Source organism: Danio aesculapii, chromosome 20 (assembly GCF_903798145.1).
Source record: "Danio aesculapii chromosome 20, fDanAes4.1, whole genome shotgun sequence".
NCBI lineage: Eukaryota > Metazoa > Chordata > Actinopteri > Cypriniformes > Danionidae > Danio > Danio aesculapii.
The window spans coordinates 30,780,202-30,801,950 of record NC_079454.1 but is presented as its reverse complement, the minus strand read 5'-3'; the positions used below and the strand labels follow the sequence as shown (position 1 = coordinate 30,801,950).

General features: G+C 35.3%; 2 protein-coding genes across 3 annotated transcripts in view; one reads left to right on the top strand and one right to left on the bottom strand.

Moving 5' to 3' along the window:
• Window positions 1-4,039: 4,039 nt before the first annotated feature.
• On the top strand, window positions 4,040-6,305 carry id2b (inhibitor of DNA binding 2b). The gene is made up of 3 exons (XM_056481369.1): window positions 4,040-4,469; window positions 5,229-5,289; window positions 5,846-6,305. The coding sequence occupies exons 1-2, from the start codon at window positions 4,131-4,133 to the stop codon at window positions 5,283-5,285; spliced, it is 396 nt and encodes a 131-aa protein (XP_056337344.1). The 5' UTR covers window positions 4,040-4,130; the 3' UTR covers window positions 5,286-5,289; window positions 5,846-6,305.
• Window positions 6,306-7,538: 1,233 nt separating this feature from the next.
• Window positions 7,539-21,749, bottom strand: part of kidins220b (kinase D-interacting substrate 220b) — a 39,915-nt gene continuing 25,704 nt past the window's right edge. The window contains exons 24-30 of one of the 2 annotated variants that reach the window (XM_056445586.1): window positions 20,764-20,984; window positions 15,058-15,180; window positions 13,590-13,622; window positions 10,161-10,298; window positions 9,980-10,078; window positions 9,491-9,721; window positions 7,539-9,416 (exon numbers count right to left, since the gene is read on the bottom strand). In XM_056445586.1, coding sequence (XP_056301561.1) covers window positions 8,280-9,416; window positions 9,491-9,721; window positions 9,980-10,078; window positions 10,161-10,298; window positions 13,590-13,622; window positions 15,058-15,180; window positions 20,764-20,984 — 1,982 coding nt within the window. In that variant the 3' untranslated portion in view covers window positions 7,539-8,279. The remainder of the gene's footprint in view (window positions 9,417-9,490; window positions 9,722-9,979; window positions 10,079-10,160; window positions 10,299-13,589; window positions 13,623-15,057; window positions 15,181-20,763; window positions 20,985-21,749) is intronic. The other variant, XM_056445585.1, reaches the window with a different exon arrangement.

Here is a 21,749-nt window from a genome sequence, read left to right as displayed (position 1 = left end):
CTAAAAATGTACTCAAGGGAAAGTAAAAGTACTCATAAAACAACTCAATTACAGTCATTTAAGTATTTATAATTTGTTACTTTAAAAAAGAAATAACGTTTCATTCGTAAAAGTTTAGAAAAACTGTGAGTAAGTAGTGAGGAACTGTCCCTTTAAGTGTTTTTCAGTCTGATGTAAAGAAAGTATCCAAAATACATGTTTAGGTGTTTATTTTCAGGTTTCCATTACAATACATCTTTTACCAAAAGTATTTTCTCAAAATTAGTAATTTTCTGCTGCACTGAGCCATAAATCTCCACTTTAGCCATACTTTAAAGTTATTATTCATATATGAATTATTCATTCATTCATGTTCTTTTTGGCTTAGTACCTTTATTAATCAGGGGTTGCCAGAGCAAAATGAACCGCCAACTTATTCAACATATGTTTTACCCAGCGGATGCCCTTCCAGCTGCAGCCCATCACTGAGAAACACCCATACACTTTCATTCACATGCATACACTACAGACAATTTAGCTTACCCAATTCACCTGTACCGCATGTCATTGGACTGTGGGGGAAACCGGAGCACCGGAAGGAAACCCATGTGAACACAGGGAGAACATGCAAACTCCACACAGAAATGCCAACTGACCCAGCCGAGGCTCGAACAAGCGACCTTCTTGCTGTGAGGTGACAGTGCTACCCACTGTGCCACCACGCTGCCCAATTTGAATTATCTGTATTCTAAATTTTTACAGAGTTCAACATTGTATTCAACAAAAAAAATAGATTCTTTTTTTCGATTGTTGCTTCATTTTCTGAATTATGAAGTGATAAAAGTTTTCCAAAATCCTCTCAATAAAAATTTGTATATGAGAGATTTTGAGAGTAACTTTATTCAGTGTTCAGCTGTGTGTGCCTGAAATGTATGCAAATTAGTTTGTAAATAATGAAATGACCCCATGTTGATGTGGGTTTCCAGGTGCTCTGGTTTCCCCCACAGTCCAAAGACATGCAGGTGAATTGAATTAACTCAATTGACCGTAGGGTATTGTATGGATGTTTCCCAGTACTGGGTTGTGGCTAGAAGGGCATCCGCTGTGTAAAACATATGCTCTATAAATTTGCAGTTCATTCCGCTGTGGCGTCCCCTGATGAATGAAGGGACAAAGCTGAAGGAAAATGAATGAATGAATGAAAAGTCTCATTTGCATATTCAGACATAACATTTTAGAAAACTTGTAATATAATTTTTTTTGTAATTCTTAATGTAATCAGTCAAGTAGGGAAATATGGCGTTAATTGTTAGTGATTTTTACCCTATATAAAGCATATATTCACATATTATTATAGCTATATGTGAAAGTATACTGGATGAGCTAAAACACTGTTCTCATGCAGGGGTGACCCAGGGACTCAACTAGACAACTGCTGATCCAGCTTTATCAGGATTGCGTCTCTAAGCATTGCACTTGACCTGCAAATAGTGTGCTATCAATTACCTGGGATGAAAAGGTGTCCGCGTAAAGCTTAAGCCGAGTAAACAAAGGCTGATGTGCTTGAAGAGCGAGACCGAAGAAAACTGAAACAGAGAGAGACGAGCTGCGATGTGCTGTGCTGCAGGTGCACGCGTTCACTTCTCAAACTCTGAAAAGGACGTACCGCTCTCGGCGCCAGAAAGTCGCGAGTTTAGAAGAGCGCGTTCACGAGCGAGTCATCTATGCAACTTGGCTCTTTTGAGCAGATTGTTTGAAAGAATCGATTCGGTGAAATTTTATTGCGTCACATGTAACTACGTCATCAAGCCGTCCCTGAAGAGTCAAGTTTATTTATTCATATTATTAAACTTTATATTTGTTTTTTTTTTCCAGTAAAAGTGTTGTAGCCATGAAATGTATTTGCATCTTCTTTAAAAGCGCTATTTATTAAAAGATGAGTTGATAAAAATTTGAAAAATACATAAATTATTAAATATAAAAGAAAAAAAAGAAATATATATATATTACTATATCACACTTGTAATGTCTATGATCTAGTCTAATGATTCTATTAACATCTTGCTTTTTTCTCTGTGAACTGTGACCTCACACAACGTGTTCTATAGGTTTTCTCGCAATTCTTATATTTATTGCTATTGAGGTTATAGCAATTCTCGCTTCTTTTCCCCTCAGAATTAAGAGACGAACTCAGAATTGTGAGTTTAAGTCGAAATTGTAAGTTACAACTGTGTTAAATTTAATTTGCAGTTAGGCCTAACTTGCATATAGGCCTAGACTAATCTGATAATTTAAAGAATAAATGTCTGGATTGTTATAACCAGTCTATGGCTAAAACTCACAAGTTCAAGACAGTTTGTTAGAAACTAAAGGTTTGTCACTGCTAAACTCAAAAGTTTCTTTCAAAATTTCAAGATTCAGATTGCAATTAAAAAAAACATCTCTCTCAAGTTGCTAGGCATTCTTGCAATTTGTTATTGTTTATATGGTTAATGTTTTTTTTTCTTGTAGAATAATTTGAGTTGATAAAAAGTCAGTTCTGAAATGAAATATCAAAAGAAATTATTTTTTCATAATAAGATATAAACCCACAAATCAAAATTTAAACTAATTTACAGAGAAAAAAGTGAGAGAAGTAATCTTGCTATTGGGAAAAAACTATTCAGAATTCTAAATGTGCAATCCCACAATTCTGACATTTTAATATCAGAATTGCGGCTTTATTTCTTATAATTCTGATATTTAAAAAGTCAAAATTTTGAGATTGCATATTCAGAATTCTGAATTGTTTTTCTCCCAATAGCAAGATTACTTCTCTCACTTTTTTCTTTACAAAATTTGTAGACCCGCAGAGTAGAGTTTTTCCTCCTTGCAACTCCAGGTTTCTCACAATTGTACTTTCCCCCTCAATGCTATCAATAAAAGGAGAAATTTTAAGCAAGAAATTGTCTACAAAATTGATGTAAAATAACTAAAATAAAATAAATAAATCAGTTCTCAATTTTGCAATTAAGAACTGATCTATTTATTTATTTTATTTTTGGTTATTTTATATCATTTGTATTATTATTTATAAATAATTATATTATTATTTTATATCAGCTGAAGATATATTTTAAACTGAGAGCTGTAAACTTGGAGAAAAAGAATCTGAATTGTTAAATAAAAAGAATACTCCAAGTCGGATACAATGTAGAGTAGAGATGCCCAAAGTAGGGCCCACGGGCCAAAGTTGGCCCATTGTAACTGCCATCCCATCTGTGAGCGATAGATAGAGAGGAGAATGCCTTTAACAGAAATCATCATTTCTAAAATCACGTAACCTTTTTTGTTTGTTTTATTGCTGAGCTGCAAAAACAGCAAACTGAAATTAAATGTAAATGAATCTGAGTTTTTAAAACTATAAATAATTTTTTTGTTGTTTTTACTGTAATAAATAGGCTACATTATAAAATGTATATGTGTATATATATATATATATATATATATATATATATATATATATATATATATATATATATATATATATATATATATATATATATATATATATATATATATATTTAGTTCGTGTAAAGCAATGACTTGTAGTTATTTTTAAATATTATTATATTAATTCGGAAAGTACCAATGGCAATTCTATTTACCCTTGGCCCACTAGCCTACATAACGTTTTGTTTTTGGCCTTTCATAAGAAAAAGTTTAGGCACCCCTGCACCCCTGATATAGAGTGTGAACTAAACTGACATACAACGAAAGCATCTGGCGTTAATATGATTTTATAACGTGACAGAGGGTTTTTTAATGCTGACCCATGCGCAAATGCGCGTCCCTTGCGAAATCAGCCCGTCCCCACATAAACAAATGATGTGATGTTATTCTTCTTTGCATACAGTTGCTCGGATACTCTTCAGCACGAGGGAGGAATGCGGGGATGTGGGAGGCGCTCACGTGCTGCACATTTAGCCAATGTTGACGCCTCGCTTTACAGAGTGACGTCGTCTCATCGACCAATCCGCGTAATTCTTTATGCCTTATAACAAACCCAGCTCGGTTGCTATATAAACGCACTGACAACAAGCTCTCAGCGCAGAGATCCGAGAGAAAGAATCGCATGTGCTGAAATCAACCACAACATCGGCACATCCACCATGAAGGCAGTCAGTCCGGTGAGGTCCGTCAGAAAACCTGCCTTGTGTTTTTCGGAGCATAATCTGGGCATCTCGCGGAGCAGCGACCCGCTCAGTCTACTGTACAACATGAATGACTGCTACAGCCGGTTGAAGGAGCTCGTGCCGAGTTTACCGCAGAACCGGAGCGTGAGTAAGATGGAGATCTTGCAGCATGTTATAGACTACATTCTGGACCTTCAGATCGCACTGGACCAGAACCCGCTACAGCAACAGCAGCAGCAGCTTAGCCTCGGACAGAGCCCTCCAAAAAAGAGTGTCAGATCACTGGGAGCTGATATCAGCATCATCTCTTTCCAGGTAAGGCAAGTTTTGTACTGTAGCTGCACATATCCTACACCGTGCAGTCAAAGTCATTTACAAAATTACATTTAAAAGGCTTTAGAAAGGAAAAATAGAAACTGCATGACGATTTAGGCTAATATATACAATGCTGCACTGCGATTTACTGTTTTCTAGTACAAATATACATTCATAAACATTTATAAAAATAGGCGTCTGAGCAGTAAAATACGTTTTTGTTTTTAATGACAAAGAATTGTTATGCTTAAAAGAAACAAATATCTATCAGTGCGGTAAGAATAATAATCTGAATTTAATTATGTGTATTTTTCTTACCCCATTGACAGATATAAGCAGCATTAACCAGCTTGTTTTTGTCTTTTGCTTTCTCAGACAAGTAATTTGGCTTCTCAAGTTGATGTATGTCTTTATGTTTTTATTCTGTTGAACACAAGACGATGTTTGGAAGAAAGCTGAAAACATCTGACCATTGGCAACCATGGGAAATCAAATGGAAACCAACTGTTACTAGGTTTCTAAATATCTCTTTTTGTGTTCAACAGAAGAAAAACCCAAACAAGTGAAAACTAAAAACTAGTGAAGAGTGAATTTGAATTTTAAGTTATCTCTTTAGGAAAACGTACATATTTACACTCTACAAACTTCAACATTAATGTTACACATTATAAAAGCTTGATACATTTTAACACCAACTTGAAATGTAAGTTGTGCTGGCAGCGACACTGAAAATCATTGTTTACCTCTGTTAATTAACAGCCCAGTAACCCTCAAAGAGAGATCAACACAGATGACCTCATAGCCCTGTCTCGTTGAAATGGTGAGTAGATGCTCTACATTCATCTTCATGCGTTGACAAGCCAAGTTAAACTTTTGCACGTGGGGCAGTTTGCTGTTATACAGTAAGCATACAGTAATTATTTATGCACTAATTTTAAAAAAGTAATTAAACCAATACTTATTAGACACTACGTTTCGTTACAATTGCTAGAAATGTCATTATACTGCTTTTTTCTTCGTGTATTCATGTGTCTCGATTCATTTTTCTGATGGTGTTTCAAACCTACTTGACTTTTGTTCAGTGAAGATGGTTTACTAACATCACCGAATGAAAGTCATAGGCTTGTAGCAAAGAGGATTGCAGAATAATTCTTTGTTAATAATAGTGTTAGCTACGTGAAGTGCTATCAAATGTAAGTGTGAGATGCTGACTAGAGTCCGCCATCTGGAGCTGTATGGGATTGCCCGGTATTTCGCTTGTTTGGTTAAAAGTCCGAAAAAAACGTCCTGTGGCTTCCTCCCTGGCGCCAGTCTGTCCGGATCTCTGTCCTTTTGCCTTCTCTAAACACGCCTCTCTCTCTCACAATCTCTTGCAGGTGTTTCGGTCGTGGAGCAAAAACAGAGGCTTTTTGTGTTTTTTTTTGTCCCGTGTCATTCTCCTGGACTTCATCTTGAATGACAAAGGATTTCCCTCAAACGGACAAAAAAAGATTCTGACTTAGTTGTATATGGACTCTCCAATTCTTTCTTCCAAAGGAAGATTAAAAGAGACTGAAGGAAAAAAAACTAATTACGCAATCTTAGAAAGATGTTTTGTTCTTTTGTGTTGTAAAGAAATTGAGGAAAAAAATGTACTTTTGTTTTCTCTTTCTGCTGAAAATGTGATGTTTATAATATTACAGAAATTTTTATAATTATAACGTAAATAGCACTTTTATACTGTACATAATTAAATGCAAAGTATGAAGTCAGTGTCCTTGTCTGAACAAATGTTACAGATGCAATGTTTTTTGTTGTATTTTTTGTTTTTGCATATACATAAAGCTTATTAACTTATTACCGTTCAGTGGCTGTGTTGCTGCTCTCTTCAGTTTGTGTTTTAAAAGTATAGTTTTCAAAGTATGAGGGACAAGCCAATACAAAAGTTAAATAGGGATTTATATGTAGTTTTTAATATTTATTTCCCTGCTATAATTTCAACTCTGTGGGCGTTTCATAAGGAACACGTTTAATATAGAATCCTGCAATGATTTCAAATTGGTCTTTACCAGATGTTTCTATGTGCTATATGTAAGTTGTCTGCCATATTGGAAGTCAAAACCAGTCACTCAACAGCTTATCTGTGGTAATTCTAAAGTAGATAAGTATGTAAGAATATATAGTAGCGCTGGACAATATATTGTTTCAGCATCCATATCGCAATGTGGAGTTAGGATTTTCCACAGTTGAAAACACGTAATTTTTGAATTCACTGCAAAACTGAACTAACGTTGACCAACATGTTTATCATTTGCATTTGTTTTTAAGGTCTGTGAGCATTTCAAGCCAGTTTGAAACATTCAAAACAGGCAAGAAATTACAATGCTAGTTACTTTAAGAAATATTAACTGTAATTATGTATTGGTACAATGTAGACTATACAATGACATTTACAATTAAGTTTATCATTATTTTGCCTGCTAGACACCTAGAAAACCTTAAAATTCTGTGCATTTCATTTGTATCTTTGCTCCACTGTATTTATCAATGCTAGTTTGCTTTAGGTATTTTTAGCAGATGGACTAAACTGCAAAATTATCCTAATCAATCATTTCCAAACAGAGCCATTTATTTAATCTAGTGAAAGTATACTCAATAGCACAATATGTATTGCAGAAAAATTTAATATTTCAATGTCAGTTTTTTTTTCCCAATATTGTGCAGCCCTAATATATAGACTAGGTATTCATATCTATGGTTCGGTTCCTTAATCATCAGCCTGTATATCAGACTTCGTCAAAACAAGTACTCAGTATTGGCATAAAAGTGTGACCACAAAAATGTTTGTCTGTAATGGGGGTTCAGATATTGTTGATAGCTCCTGTTTTTTTCTTTCTGAGTCACTAATTCACGCACTGAAAGGACACATATGTGTTCTGGGTGTGGGATATAATTGTAATGCATGAGCTACTGGTGCCACCCGTCTGTAATTCACGGTACTAAAATAAGTTTGCTCTTAGCAAACCTCTCGTGGGAACATGAGCGTGTACAGAGAAGCAGAATGTTGATTTCAAACAAAGACTCAAGAAACATGACTACTGTCAGGTTTATTCCATTCCATGTTGAAGACGAGCACCACAAAACATGCATTATTTTTCAAGACAGCTGTCAATAGTGCTAGACTAACATCCAGAGGCATGCAGGTTCTACTGACTAATTTAGCAGCCTGACACATGCTTGTCACTGCTTATATAATACTGTAGCTACAGCACAATGATCGCATGCAGGACAACTCGGTACAACACACTTCCTAGCCAGATCAAAAGGTTTAGCTTTACCACAACTCCATATAATTTAACATTGGGGGACACTACTACAACACTGATTTCAAAAGCCATACAACTGATGACTAATAAGTTATTACGTTACTAATACTGATTAGAAACTCCACAAATACTTGAGGATGGTGAACTTCAGAAAAGAAGTTAAGTCAAAACTCTGATAAAGGAAACTGGGTTTTCTGTTTCAGAATGGGAGATATGTCAAAGCTGAGAAAGCGGGGTAAGTCAAGCCCATATCGAAATATAGGGTTTGACATACCTCCCATTTTGAAACACTCGCTTATTTCAGATTTAACATACTCTGAGTTTTTACTTAACGTCCCTTCTGAACTATACCCCTGAAGTGAATGAAAACAACTTTAATAACACTTAACATGTAGAAATGTGACAATAACCACCATTACATTTATGTAAGCATTACACCAAGCATGCATTGACACCACAGAACATCAACCGGCTAAGACCAGTTTGCAATAGATCAAGACGTCAACTACAGGATACTTTCTCGCTCTTCTCCGAAGGTGACGGTTTCAGAGGAAACTTTGAGGATCTCAGGAGGATCTCCAGGGTTTAGACCCCTCTTCAGATGCACCACACGGACATTTTCATTCTGGGTGGTTGCCGAGGTGGTGCTGGTTCCAGGATTTATGATGACGTCACTTCCAGTGGTGGTGGAGGTGGTGTTGGAGCTATCTGATGGTTGGCGAATGTGGTTTCCTTGTTGGGCGTTAGTGTTGTTATTGAGGGTGGTGTTGCTGGGTGTCCGGTTGAGGTTGTAGCTCTTGGAGGAAGGCCAGCTCTCTTCAGGGCTGCTGGCCAGAAGACTGCACTGGTCCTCCGAGCAGATGGACATGCGGGCGATAGTTGGGTCTTGGAGGCCACTCAGACTATTCGGCAGGCCTCGCTTTCGGGCCGAGTTCTCCTCGTCAAGCTCAATCAGGTTAGCCCTCTCCGATTGTGACAGATCAGCCTCTTCATCTTGTAGTGAATGGTTAGGTGAGCTTTCATTGGAGCGGACACCAGAGTCAGAGGAATCCTTCTTATCTGAAAGGTAATCTTTACCTTTGGTCAAAGATCGATCTCCGCAATCTGAGGCTTTGGCTTCAGGTTTCTTCCCATCTTTAAGCAGAGGGGCATTATCAGACTCTTCGGATTCTTCATCATCACTGGTCAGTTTCTGGTAACGTGAACCTCCACCAGCCTTCAACTTCAGATCAGCTCCCTGAAAGAGGCTCACCTTGTCTCCAGATGTTTTGCGTCCCAAAAGGGACTTTGATGACCCATGGTCAACCTTCTCATCCTCTTCTGTTATGGGATCCAAAGTGGCTGCATCTGCTGAGGCGTAATCTGTGTTATCGTTTCCAGACTTGGCGCTTCCTCGTTTGGATTTGCGCCCATCCTGGTCACTTACATCCTTCTTCTTGTCCTCAGAGCTGGAGTGCATTAGCTGGCTAACAAAAGGTGGCACAGGTTTTTCCATTCCTAACTCAAGCTGAGACATGGAGGCGATATAATCTTCATAGGCGTTGCGGTACTCTGCCTGCTGCTTGTCTGTTAGTTTGCAAATTTCATTGGAGGACTCTTGAGAGTTGAGACTAGACATGCTTGGTGTACGGTGAGTAGTACCCTATAAAAGACAAAAGATGTTTGACAAGTGTCTGAAATCTAAAGGCTTGCAAGAGCCTGTAAAGAAACGCTCACCATCCATGTAGCATTGGGATGTCTAGGAGGCTCCTCCAAACCCACGTTACTGAGCTCTTCAAAGCTGAGGTTAAAGTTATACATGGGTGAGGTGTCCGCATTTCCGGCTCCTCCTTGAACGGCTGCTCCAGTATGTCTGCAAGGCTCCACATGGCCAACCGTAATGCTACCCTGCTCACTAGGAGCCTCCTCATGCAAGACCTGGTTCTCCACATGACGCATCTCCAGCACCTGCACAATATTGACTTCATTACACCAGTTTTAAAAGCCAGTGTTTTACTGTCACTTGGAATGTCTTGAAGCTTGGATAGTATGTATGTATTTTATTTCTACAAAACTGTAAACATTTTGTTTGGTCTTAGATTTAGTTATGAATTATTTGGAGGCACAAAACTACAATTTTGTTCTGCCAGGGTCAATGAAAATGTTGGGAAGGCATTCAGAAATCTAAACTACTGAGAAAGTTTATAAGTCAGAGACACTACTTACTGATGTCCTGAAAAGTTGCCAATCTCCAAAATTCATGTTCATCTCTTTCTTCAGCTCATCAATGTTGCACTGAGACAGAACTCGGCCATTTATGTTAGCCTGAAATATCACAAAATCACAAGATGTAGAGGAAAACAACCTCATGTATTTTTCTTTTTTTAATGTAGTAAAAAACAAATACCTTCTTAATGGTGGCTGTATACTGAGAAATCAGGTTCTGATCAATACCGTCGATAAGTTTGACACGCTCACAGATGACATCTGTGCTCATCGAGCTGAGCAGAATTGATGGCGTGCCTGAGACCACCGAAGCTGAGCCCTGGTACACAACACACAGACACATTAATGATCTATATTCACTACAGTGTGTATGTCAAGCATCTCTGAAGCCGTGAAGACCATAAAAGATAAACCATGCAGATTTTTAGACAACAGTAGAAAGGGTTTGCAAAAGGTCTTGAATCAACGTTCAAGGATGAAAGAAGGGTCGAGAAGAGGAAAAGATGCAATTCATTTTGAATGTATTGCTGTCAGCGGGATAAAGAAGCTGGAGCAAATTTAGAGTGATATGAGAGCAAGAAAAAAAGTTTGGGATACAAATAGTCGCACTGAGAGTGCTGGAGAGTCACATCTAACACCACACTTAACATTAAGCATTATGTAGCTACGTCTAATTATAACAAAACCAAAAACTGTGACCTATACTACGGAGACTATAAATACAGATCTTTGTTAAGGGAAAGTCAGAGTGGCACCTGGGTTCTATACTTTTAAAGTTTTCTAACAGAAAGCTTAAGAAGTTTAGCATCCAGGCCACGCTGTGTGAGAAGCTGATTGTTTCAATAGCTTTTGTGCAATCATTGAAACACTCGCAAAATCACAACTGAAAGGGGACAGGATTGCTTTCATTTTTTATAAGGACAGAAGCTTGAAAGATCCAGAGGACAGTGAGAATTCTGGGGAAGGAGAAAGACTGCTCAAAGTTAATTCCTATTTTTGAATGAGATATAACAGTGTTTATAAAAATATATATTAATCAATGAACACAAGATAATGATAAGAAAAGATTCTCTTCTAGATAATGTGTTACTAAATAGAAGGTGAACAGCATGTCACTCAAACAACATGGATCCAACTATCTAATAAATTCTCAACGGACAAAATCAAGTCCTGCTCAACATCTACATGTTTAAGAATATATTTAAAGGGATAGTTCATCTCAAAATGAAAACTCTGTCATCATTTACTCATCCTCCACTTGTTCCAAAAATGTTTGAATTTCTTTTTTTCTTTTTTGCAGAAAGATATTTTGAAGAATGCTGGAAACTGTAAGCTACTGACTTCTAAAGAACTTTCTATTCCTACTATGAGCATCAATGGCTTCAGCTTCCCAACATTCTTCAAAATAGTTTTTTTGTGTTTAACAACACAGTAGGCACAGGACATCAACATGACGTCTGATTGACGTTGTACCCCAATGTCGTGGGACATTGCATTTTGCATGGGTTACTTTCCAACGCAACCTAAACGCATTATAGCTTGACATTGTGTGGACGTTACCAATATGACATTTATCAGACGTTGTATTTTGGTTGCCATACCTGACAAATAAATGTCAGTATTTGACGTCAATATGACATTGGTTTGATATGTAGGCTAAACGTTGGATTTTGGTCAACACAACATAAAATCAACCAAATATCAACGTCATTTCACATTGTAATTGGTCATCAAAATAACATTGTCTTTGACGCTGGCAACCTTACCTAATCTTACCTAATATTAATGTCTTATGACATTGTGGGCTCTAATTTGACGATCCATGTTCAAATTTCAAAACGCAGGGCGCAAACGCATTAAGGGCGTGTCAGAATCCACTTTTGCTTTTTTAATGGTCTAATAGGGTTGAGCTTATTCTCTTAATGAGTTATAGGTGTGTTTTGAGAATAAACCAATCAAGAGTCTCATCTCCCATTCCCTTTAAGAGCCAGTTGCACCGCGCCATAGCGCATTTGCTATTTACATTGCAGACTTTGTGAGTGGAAAAACTGAACCCTTCACTAGAGAGAAAACAGTTAAACACAGCATCTACAGCACGAGAATGAGAAATGAGCCTCCTCATTGTTTACTTTCGCTTTCACTCTGCTGAATAAGGAAACTTGTTGTGCGCACAGATATCTATTAGCCTATACAGAATTATGTTTGTTAAGCGCAAAGATTTGTTTCAAAACTATTTCTAAATTCAATTCTAATTTCCAGCAAACGAATAAACGAGTTAAATCCAAATACACATGCTGTGCCCCATATGGTCCAAAACCATAAACGCGACAAGTGGGCAAATCTAAGCCTGTTTTTAATAAAACAAATATAAATACAGTATGCATATAATGAATAATACTGCGAATAATGATTACATTATACAAAAGCAAATTCTTAAAATAAACTGAAAAAGCGTCAAGCCCATCCCCCCCCCCCCCCCCCCCCGAGATAAAAAAAGTCATGAAAGTATGGTTTTTATATTTATGTCACCTAGAAAATAAGTTTTTTGTAATATTGTAATCTTTTAATTCTTTTTCATATGTAAAGATATTTGCGTATTTCTGTACATCCTGTGTGTATTAAGCAATGTGTAAGCGAGGCGCTCTGCGAGGCGCTCTGCGCTGGACAATAGACCAGCTTTGATCTGGTCTATTAAACCGTCTATTTAAGTTCCTCAAAATAGCAACACGCCAGCAATGCGCCTCAACACACCTCCTTTTTTAGATCAGAATGCCTATGGGCGCACATATGAGCACAAATGCATTTGCTATTTAAACAGCGTGGCGCAAAACATCAAAACGACTCTTGCGCTGAGCTGAAACTAGCAAACAACAATCGCGTCGCGCCTTGCACCGCATTGCGCTGGGTATATGATAGCGCCCTGTGTGTCTGATGGGAAGTAAACTTAAAAGTCTATGTGAAATCAATATGTAAAAAGTTTTTTTGTAAACGCACTTAGTTATTCTTTAGGTGAACAATTAATCTACAAGTTAGCACATTGAAAATGTTTTGGTAGTCTTTAATAAAAGCTCACCAATTGCTTTTGCGTTTGGAGTGTCGGTCTTTTTCTGATGATGTCAGTTTAACGAATTCAGCCACAATATTCTTAACCACATCCCTCTTACCGTTCGTTTACTATGATGTAATGACGCACAAAAAGCCAGGCCCCTACTCAATACTTGATTTCAGTTGGAAGTGCATAAAAACACTGACATAAAAGTCTCAGCAACTTCTAGTTCAAGCTTATTTTATAGTTTGGAACAACCTGAGGATGAGTAAATTGTCAGTAAATAATCATTTTTGAGTGAACTGTCCCTTTACTCAAATACACATCAGAATTAACAAAGGTTATAAGTAAGTTCCGACTTTTAAATTCTACTATACTATTATACTATGTACAGTTAATTAATTCCTCCTTCCCCACTGTGAGAGATTTAAGATGTTTTTTTGTCTTCTATCTAGTGCATGCGGGATGTGAGTGTTCAAAGTTCTGGAAAGTGTTAGTGTGCGTTTGCGAAGGCAGCATCAGCAGAGCAGCAGAACTTAAGCCGAGTCTAGAAGGATTCAGTACCTGCTTCTTTTTCAAAGACGGTACTTTACCCTGCTTGAGGAGAGAGAGGAGAGGCAAAGAGACAAAGGGGGTGGAAATGGTGAGGGAACCACATTCATGTTGATGAAAGAAAGAAAGAGGGAGAGAAAGTTTAAACAGGGAGCAAATGAGTCTTTCTGTACAGCATGTGGGAACTGGTGGACTGTGAAAGCCTCCGGTGAACATTAAGGCAGCTGGTGCTTGACGTCACTAGTGCAATGCATGTTTGAACACTGGGTTGTTGCTTCTGTTATCACACAAATACAGCTTCAAATGCTAGACACTAGGTTTAAAGCACTTTCTACAAATAGGGTACAGAATAGTGTTTTATAAAGGCCTTCAGGTTTATCATTTGTGTTGCTATATTTTTTTATAAGAATGAAAATGATAACTTGTGCTAATGATAAACTGTGTGTCAAGTTGTTTTTAACTATCTTTTTACTTTTTTCTTTCACTTTCTTAAAAAATTGATCACAATTTTTCTTTTCTTTTTTTCAGTTCATTTTTATTCTGGATCCTTTTAACATTCACATTGGAGCCTATCTGAAATGTATCTGTTAACTACATTAAGATGATATGTTGCTTTGACAGACTTGCTGAGGATTTTCTTTTTGGCTTAGTCCCTTTATTAATCCAGGGTCGCCACAGCGGAATGAACCGCCCATATAAATACAGTGATTAAATACAATTCTGTAGCTCCTGGTCAGCTATAATTCAGACTGGACATTGCATATCTTTGCGATGTTACTATTGCGAATGCGCACATTGTGATATCGAATCTGAAACGATATATAGTGCAGCCCTACTGAGAATGAAACGTTTCTAATCATTGACAAAACACAAAATTAAGGTTTTTCTTACAATTAAAGAAATAAAATGTTGAAGCAGCAACATGCAAAAGTTAATGCACGTAACATATCTTTTGTAAACAAAAATATTTAATAATAAACAGAGCTTTTCATTAAATTACTCGAAAGAAGTAAAATATATATATATAACATTTTAACTTGTGACCTTATATTTGGGACAAACTTTAATTCAGAGGGGACATAAACAGTTTTTGATCCATGTAAAATTTCTGACCCTCCTCAAACAAGCTTTTATAGACATTTTAAGCTACAAAACAATGAAACAGTTCTGACATGAAAACTATTGTACCTTATTTGCACAAAGTTTTAACATCATCACATATATAACTCTACAAAAAGTATAAAGTTTATTTAGAGCAAGAAGATAAAAACCATGGAAATAAAACCATAATGACACGCAAGACAAGAGGGAAGAAGAAATTTAAATTGGTGTTTATAATAGCAAACACCTGCAGAGCAAAAATTAAACATTAGCTGTGGAAGAAAAGTGTGTCAGCATGTGGAAACCCTAGCAAGGCTAGCGCTGTGCTATTATCTAAAAGCATGAAGTCTATCAGCTTTTGTTCACGACTAGTACTTACAAGTCCACTGCTATGGTCCTTGGGATAGCCGGATTTAATGAATGGACGGTGAAGAACATGAGCAGGGAAGGAGCTGCCAGTGAACTGCCGTGGCAGCTGGTAAAGATGTTGGGGGAAATATGGCTGATAGACCAAATGTGAGGGAAACAAAAAAATATAAGGAATGACAACATAACAGAAAATCATAAATAAACATTTTCAGGAATGTTCAGCTTAGTTCAGTCCAAATCAATAAACTATGTTAATCTATATTTAACTATTAATAATTAAGCCTTTTCTTTAGGTTTTTTGTTTGTTAGTTTAAGTTACAAATATTTTTTGCAATTAGATTTCCACAATTATAGGCATAAGTACTTATTCTCAATTTATTTGACATTTTAATGAATATTTTCTAATCTTTTTCAATCAATGATCCAAAGACCATTTTGGCATTCAAGAGATTTTGTTTCATTACTGAATAAATCTGCGTTTTTGAATGAATCGCTTGAATGATTGATTCCATCAATGACATTAAATTGTAGCTATTTGTCACCACCTACAAGCAGAATTTAGAATTATTTGTTTGAAGCATCATGTTACTTGCAAAAGATGATTTACACTATTTTAATCACTGAGGACATTAGGGTTGAAATCTGATCTAGAAACAAATATAGGAAATGAAAACAACAGAAAATCAAATAAACATATGCAGCAATGTTTAGCTCAGTACAAGCTAAATCCATAAACTATGTTAATCTATATTTAACTATTTAAAAATCACAAGTCTTTTCATAAATGTTTTTGTTTGTTTAGGTTACGCATATTTTGAATTAGATTTCCACAATTATAGGCATAAGTACTTATTCAAATTTTTTATACATTTATTTCAATCAATGATACAAAGTTCGTTAGAGATTTTGTATTATTATCATTGAATCGATCAGCATTTTCAAATGACTTGCCTGAATCATTGATTCCATGTTGATAATAAATTGTAGCTAATTGTCACCACCTATTGGCAGAATTTTGAATGAAAATTTTTGAATGAAAAGTTACTTGCAAAAGATTATTTACACTATTTTGATCAACACTATGGACATTAGGGTTGAAATCCGATCCACAAACAAATATTAGAAATTAAAACAACAGGGTTAGGGTTAGGGTCATCTATATTTAACTATTAAAATCACAAGCAAGTTTTTTTTTGTTACGTATATATTAGATTTCCACAATTATAGGCATAAGTACTTCTCAATTTTTTTACATTTTACTTTGTAATGATTATTTTCTAATCCATTTCAATCAATGATCCAAAAATTGTTAGATTTTGTTTCATTACTGAATGAATCAGCGTTTTTAATGAATTGCTTGAATCATTGATTCCATGTTGACAATAAATTGTAGCTATTTGTCACCACCTACACGCAGAATTTTGAATGAAATTTTTTTGAAGCATCAAGTTACTTGCAAAAGATGATTTACACTATTTTGGTCAACACTGTGGACATTAGGGTTAAAATCCGATCTACAAACACATATAGAATAAATGAAAACAACAGAAAATCATGAACATTTGCAGAAATGATCAGCTCAGTACAAGCTAAAGCAATAAACTATGGTAATCTATATTTAACTATATTAATAATCACAAGCCTTTTCTTTAAGTTTTTGTTTGTTTTTTTAAGCTACAAATATTTTTTTAATGAGATTTCCACAATTATAGGCATAAGTACTTGTTCTCATTTTTTTTACTTATTACTTTTTAATTAATATTTTCTAATCCATTTCAATCAGTGGTCCAAAAATCATTAGATATTTTGCTTCATTATTGAATCAATCAACCTTTTTTAATAATTCGCTTGAATTATTGATTCTGTGTTGACAAAATATTGTAGCTATTTGTCACCACCTACTGGCAGAATTTTTTATTAATTTTTTGAAAAGCATCAAGTTACATCAAGATGATTTACACTATTTTGATAAACATTGGGGACATTAGGGTTGAAATCCAATCCACAAATGTTTATCTTTTGTACTTTTGTAACTGAAATATCAAAACTGTGTGATTGAAAGGTCTAAAGACTTACGCTGTATCATAACTTTACACAGAGGTTTGATTTGTCAGCAGTTTAACAAACTGTTCTCACTTAGAAATTGAGTTTAAATTGACATTGCAATCTTTCCACGATTAATCATGCAGCTCTAGAATCCTCTATATGGCAACATGTAAAATAATGAGGTGTCTAATACATAATCTCTCTCTACAATGCGCACAAACATCATGTAGCCTTCATAAACACCTCATTTTCTTACATCAGGAGGGCTAAACTTAAAAAAACAAAGCAAACGCAAATCAAAATGATGCTGAAATGAAGAAAAACAACCACTGAAACATGAGCACAGGGAGATGAATGAAAAATAGTCTGGGTGGGCATGTGGAAATGTTTGGCACCGAGGCTGGAATATTTGGAGAGGTGTGTGTTGGGCCCAGGGACTTCCCTCATCTCTTAAATGAGCCGATGTGCCTGGTAAAGTTCAGTCTCTAGAACACATCAATCTACACTTGACGCTATTTATCAGTTTTAACTGGATCCGTTTCACCTCAAATGTCCCCCGAAGAGATGGTAATATTGCGATGATAGATTAAAACAAAAACAAGCTCGTCAGAATTTCACAGTTCAGGTCATCTTGTGTGTTTTATCAATGCAGTGACACTCACCCTATTGTAGAACAGGTGAAAATGGTAATATTGTGAAATATCTAGGGCTGCCACCTAATAGTCGACTAATTGACTGAAGCCAGAAAAGGCTTGGTCGACTAAATTTTCATTGGTCATTTAGTTGAAAAAGAGTATCCACAACTTAATTAAAACTAAGATGTATTTTTTTATTCGATGTTTCATTTAAAGGCCTATGCTTTGAGGTAGTTATTATTGTCCATTAACAGTGTTTTTTAGTTTGACTATGCTGTTTATTTGTATTATATAAGCTATATGCTATAATTATTGAGAACTTTATTATTCAACGTATAATTTTAAGGCTCATCCTTTAGGCTGACTGGGTTTGCCGTTTTCAACATTATTTAACTCAAGTCTTTTCGTTTGCTATATATTCATTAGCCCCTTTCACACATACAGACCTTTAAATTAATATTTAAATTAATTGCGGCAATTTTCCGGAAAGAGAAGTTGTAACATTACCGGTAATTTGCCGGAATGCTGCGCTGTGTGAACGCAGAAGGAAAATTGCCGAAAAGAGCGTGTTCATGATTAGAACGCACGGACGTGATACGTCTACTCCAGCCAATCAGAATATTCAGACGCATTCACATCCGCAGTGTTTATGAAAATAAAAGCCTTTGAATAGTTTTCCAGACATTTTTCTATGTTCCTTCTTAGTGTCGAAAGTATTATCGATATAATACTTATGATAAAGCGTTGTTGGTTTACCTTCAAGCTCAGCTTCAGTTGCTTGACACTTGTGCATGTGAAGCAGCCGGTGAGTGCCAGCACACACACATATTATGTACCATCAACCATCAACTAAAGCCCAACCCCTTCTATGTTTACAAATACAAGCGCAGTAGTTTAGAGCTCATTTCTGGTTAATGATGTCAGAATCTTCCAGTATTTTGGAATAGATGTGAGAATGGTCTTTTCCCAATAAAATTCCAGAATGTTCTTGCCTGTGTGAACAGCGCTTTTTTTAAATTTACCCATAAAGTCGTTCCGGTAATTTTCAGAATATTTACCAGTATCACTGTGTGAAAGGGGCTATTGTGTTTCGTTTATGTATATATTTGACTTACATAAATATTTAATACCTTAAGAAAGCCAGTTTTTGCCTGCTTTGTTTATGCTGTTTGTTTGCATTGTTCATGTGACTTTGACCATAGACTAGGGCTGCACGATATTGGAAAAAATGGACACTGCAATATTTAGTTTTACAGCGATATACATTGCGATATGAAATATACTTCACTAGATAGATTGAATGACTCTTTTTGTGAATAACTGATTATTTCAGAATGATTAGGGTGATTGTATAGGAGAGTGCATCTGCATTAATGATTAAAATTAACTTTAAAGCACTTTTTTTTTTTGACGTGATCTCAACTGAAATATGAAGAAAGGCAGGGCATACAGTAGCTCTGCCCCTTAAAAACAGTCAATATTTAGTTTTTATTAATGCTCTAAATTACTAAAACTAACTTTAAACTTGATTTTTACTGGTAAAATTTCAAATGAATGAGAGAAAAAAAATGCTTTGTTTTATATTTGTCTGGTAAGTCTTAATAGCAGTTGGACACAAATATTAAAAAATATAACGTACACTTGGTAGTCTTCACTGTAAAAATGTATGTTTGTTAAAGCTACAAATGCTATTATTTCTTGTGCCTGAATGTTTTAAACTCACTTGATGTGTTTAACAGGAAAAAATGCAATTAATAAACTTTAAATGGTTAAACTTTGCCATTAATCTACAAACTCCTGGTTAACAATAATCCGTACTTGACATTGAGATCCTGCGATGGGAATATTGCGGATGTGCACATTGCGATATCCGCTTGTTTCCGGGTCCAAGCCGCTACTCATTTGAGTAGAGAAAATATTTGTTTATGGCCACTTTGTAGTCATATCTCACTTTAAAGTGAATTTTATATAAAATCATAATGTACACAACAGTCTCTGGACTTGCTGCATCACAAATACCAAAATTTTTATAATTTATAAAAAATGCATCACTTTCTGGCCATCGAATATTAGGCACGGATATATACATTGCGATCATGACTTTCGAAAGAATTACATCACTTTGTAAATGTTTATTATTACCATTAGATGAGTCTCCCCATACAGTTTGACAGAGCGCTTGGATCTAGAAACCGCTTCGCGTGACGTCACACTTGACAAGCGGATTGATGCTGAAACTATATATTGTGCAGCCCATAGACCTACTAACAAAATTGTTGCTTTAGTGTCATGATCAAACGGTGAGAATTATTGTTAACAATTTCATAAGTTGTGATTTGCGTGAATGTTACACTTTTTATTAATAAATAATGAATATTCAGAAAAGCTCTATGGAGTTTTTTCTGACACATTCATAATAGTATAATTTGTCAGTGCAATTTCATGTGTGCAAGTTCTTAATGTCTATTTTTAACACATTATCATCATCATTATTATTATTATTATTATTATTATTTAGTAGATCTGTAAAACAATGTTCCAAAAAGACAAACTGAAGACTGTTTACAGCAGTAATTAAATTAATATAATAAATGGGCAATTAGTCGACTAATAACTTTAATAAATGACCACTGCTCAACTAGAAAAATATTTAGTCTGAGGCAGCCCTGGAAATATCATTACAATGAAAAAAACTGGAAATGAAGCAGAATTTTCAGAAGTCATTTACTTCAGTTTTCAGTATGAAATGATCTTGCAGAAATCATCTGATTCGGTGCCCAAGAACTCTTTTTATTTGAATACAAACCCACACCTGTTACTTTTGATCAATTGACTGTGTCCCTGCTGAATAAAAGTATTCATTTCTCTCAAAAGAAACATTACTGATCATAAAATTTTGAACAGTGGTGTGATTCTGAGGCTTTTGTTTTGTAAAAAATCTGAATTATATAATTTAAAGTCATTTTTTTTCTCTTAGAAATAACATGCAGTGATAAATTATTTTAGGAAGATGTATTGAAGAAAGTGTCACTCACCCTGTTGTAGAAGGGGTGTTGTGGTCCAGCCATACCGCTAAAGTATGCGCTGTGGGGCTGAGGAGAGACTCCTGGAGGGTTATACGGGCCGTTGAAAGAGGCAGTCGGGGAACAGGCCGAGGACTGCTGGCTGTACACTGATATGGGACGGCCCTCCTGCAGAGGCAGTGTGGGATAGGTGACACCAGCCATGTTCACCTGTTCCCGGGCAGCACGCACATCTAACAAGAGGATACAACAAATACATGCTTTTTAACAGGGAACTACTGCAGCAGATATAAATATAAGATGATTACTTTAATCCTGTATGTAGGAGTTTTGCCTAATTTAAAATATTAAATTTTTATTTAATATTTTTTAGCTATACTGATTTAATAACATTCATTCATATTCATTCATTCATTCTCTTTTCGGCTTAGACCCTTTAATAATCTGGGGTCGCCACAGCAGAATGAACCGCCAACTTATCCAGTATTTGAGGAACATGCAAACTCCTATACAGTTTATATTATATTATATTATATTATATTATATTATATTATATTATATTATATTATATATTATATTATATTAAAAAACGTTCAGTAATGTATTTTATTAGCAATAAACATAACATATTTATTATAAACAAAAACAATACTATTAAAAATAATGATTAGTTACATTATTTTATTATAGTATATATTTTAAAATATATAATATATTTATATAATGTTATAAAATATATAATTTACGCGATAAGCAGTAAACACTTCTTAAAAACTATTTTTTTAAACAACTATATTTTAATAAAATAAAAGCTACACTTTATTTTAATTTATTATGTGAGAATTACATTTATCTGTTTTATAAATCACTAAAATAAAACAATTAGTTCAAACTAAGGTCAAATTGGAGATCAAATGTGGTTAATTTTATGATATTAAATTAAATATACAATTTATGGGGTAAGCAATAAACATTACATAAAAACAATAACTTTGTTA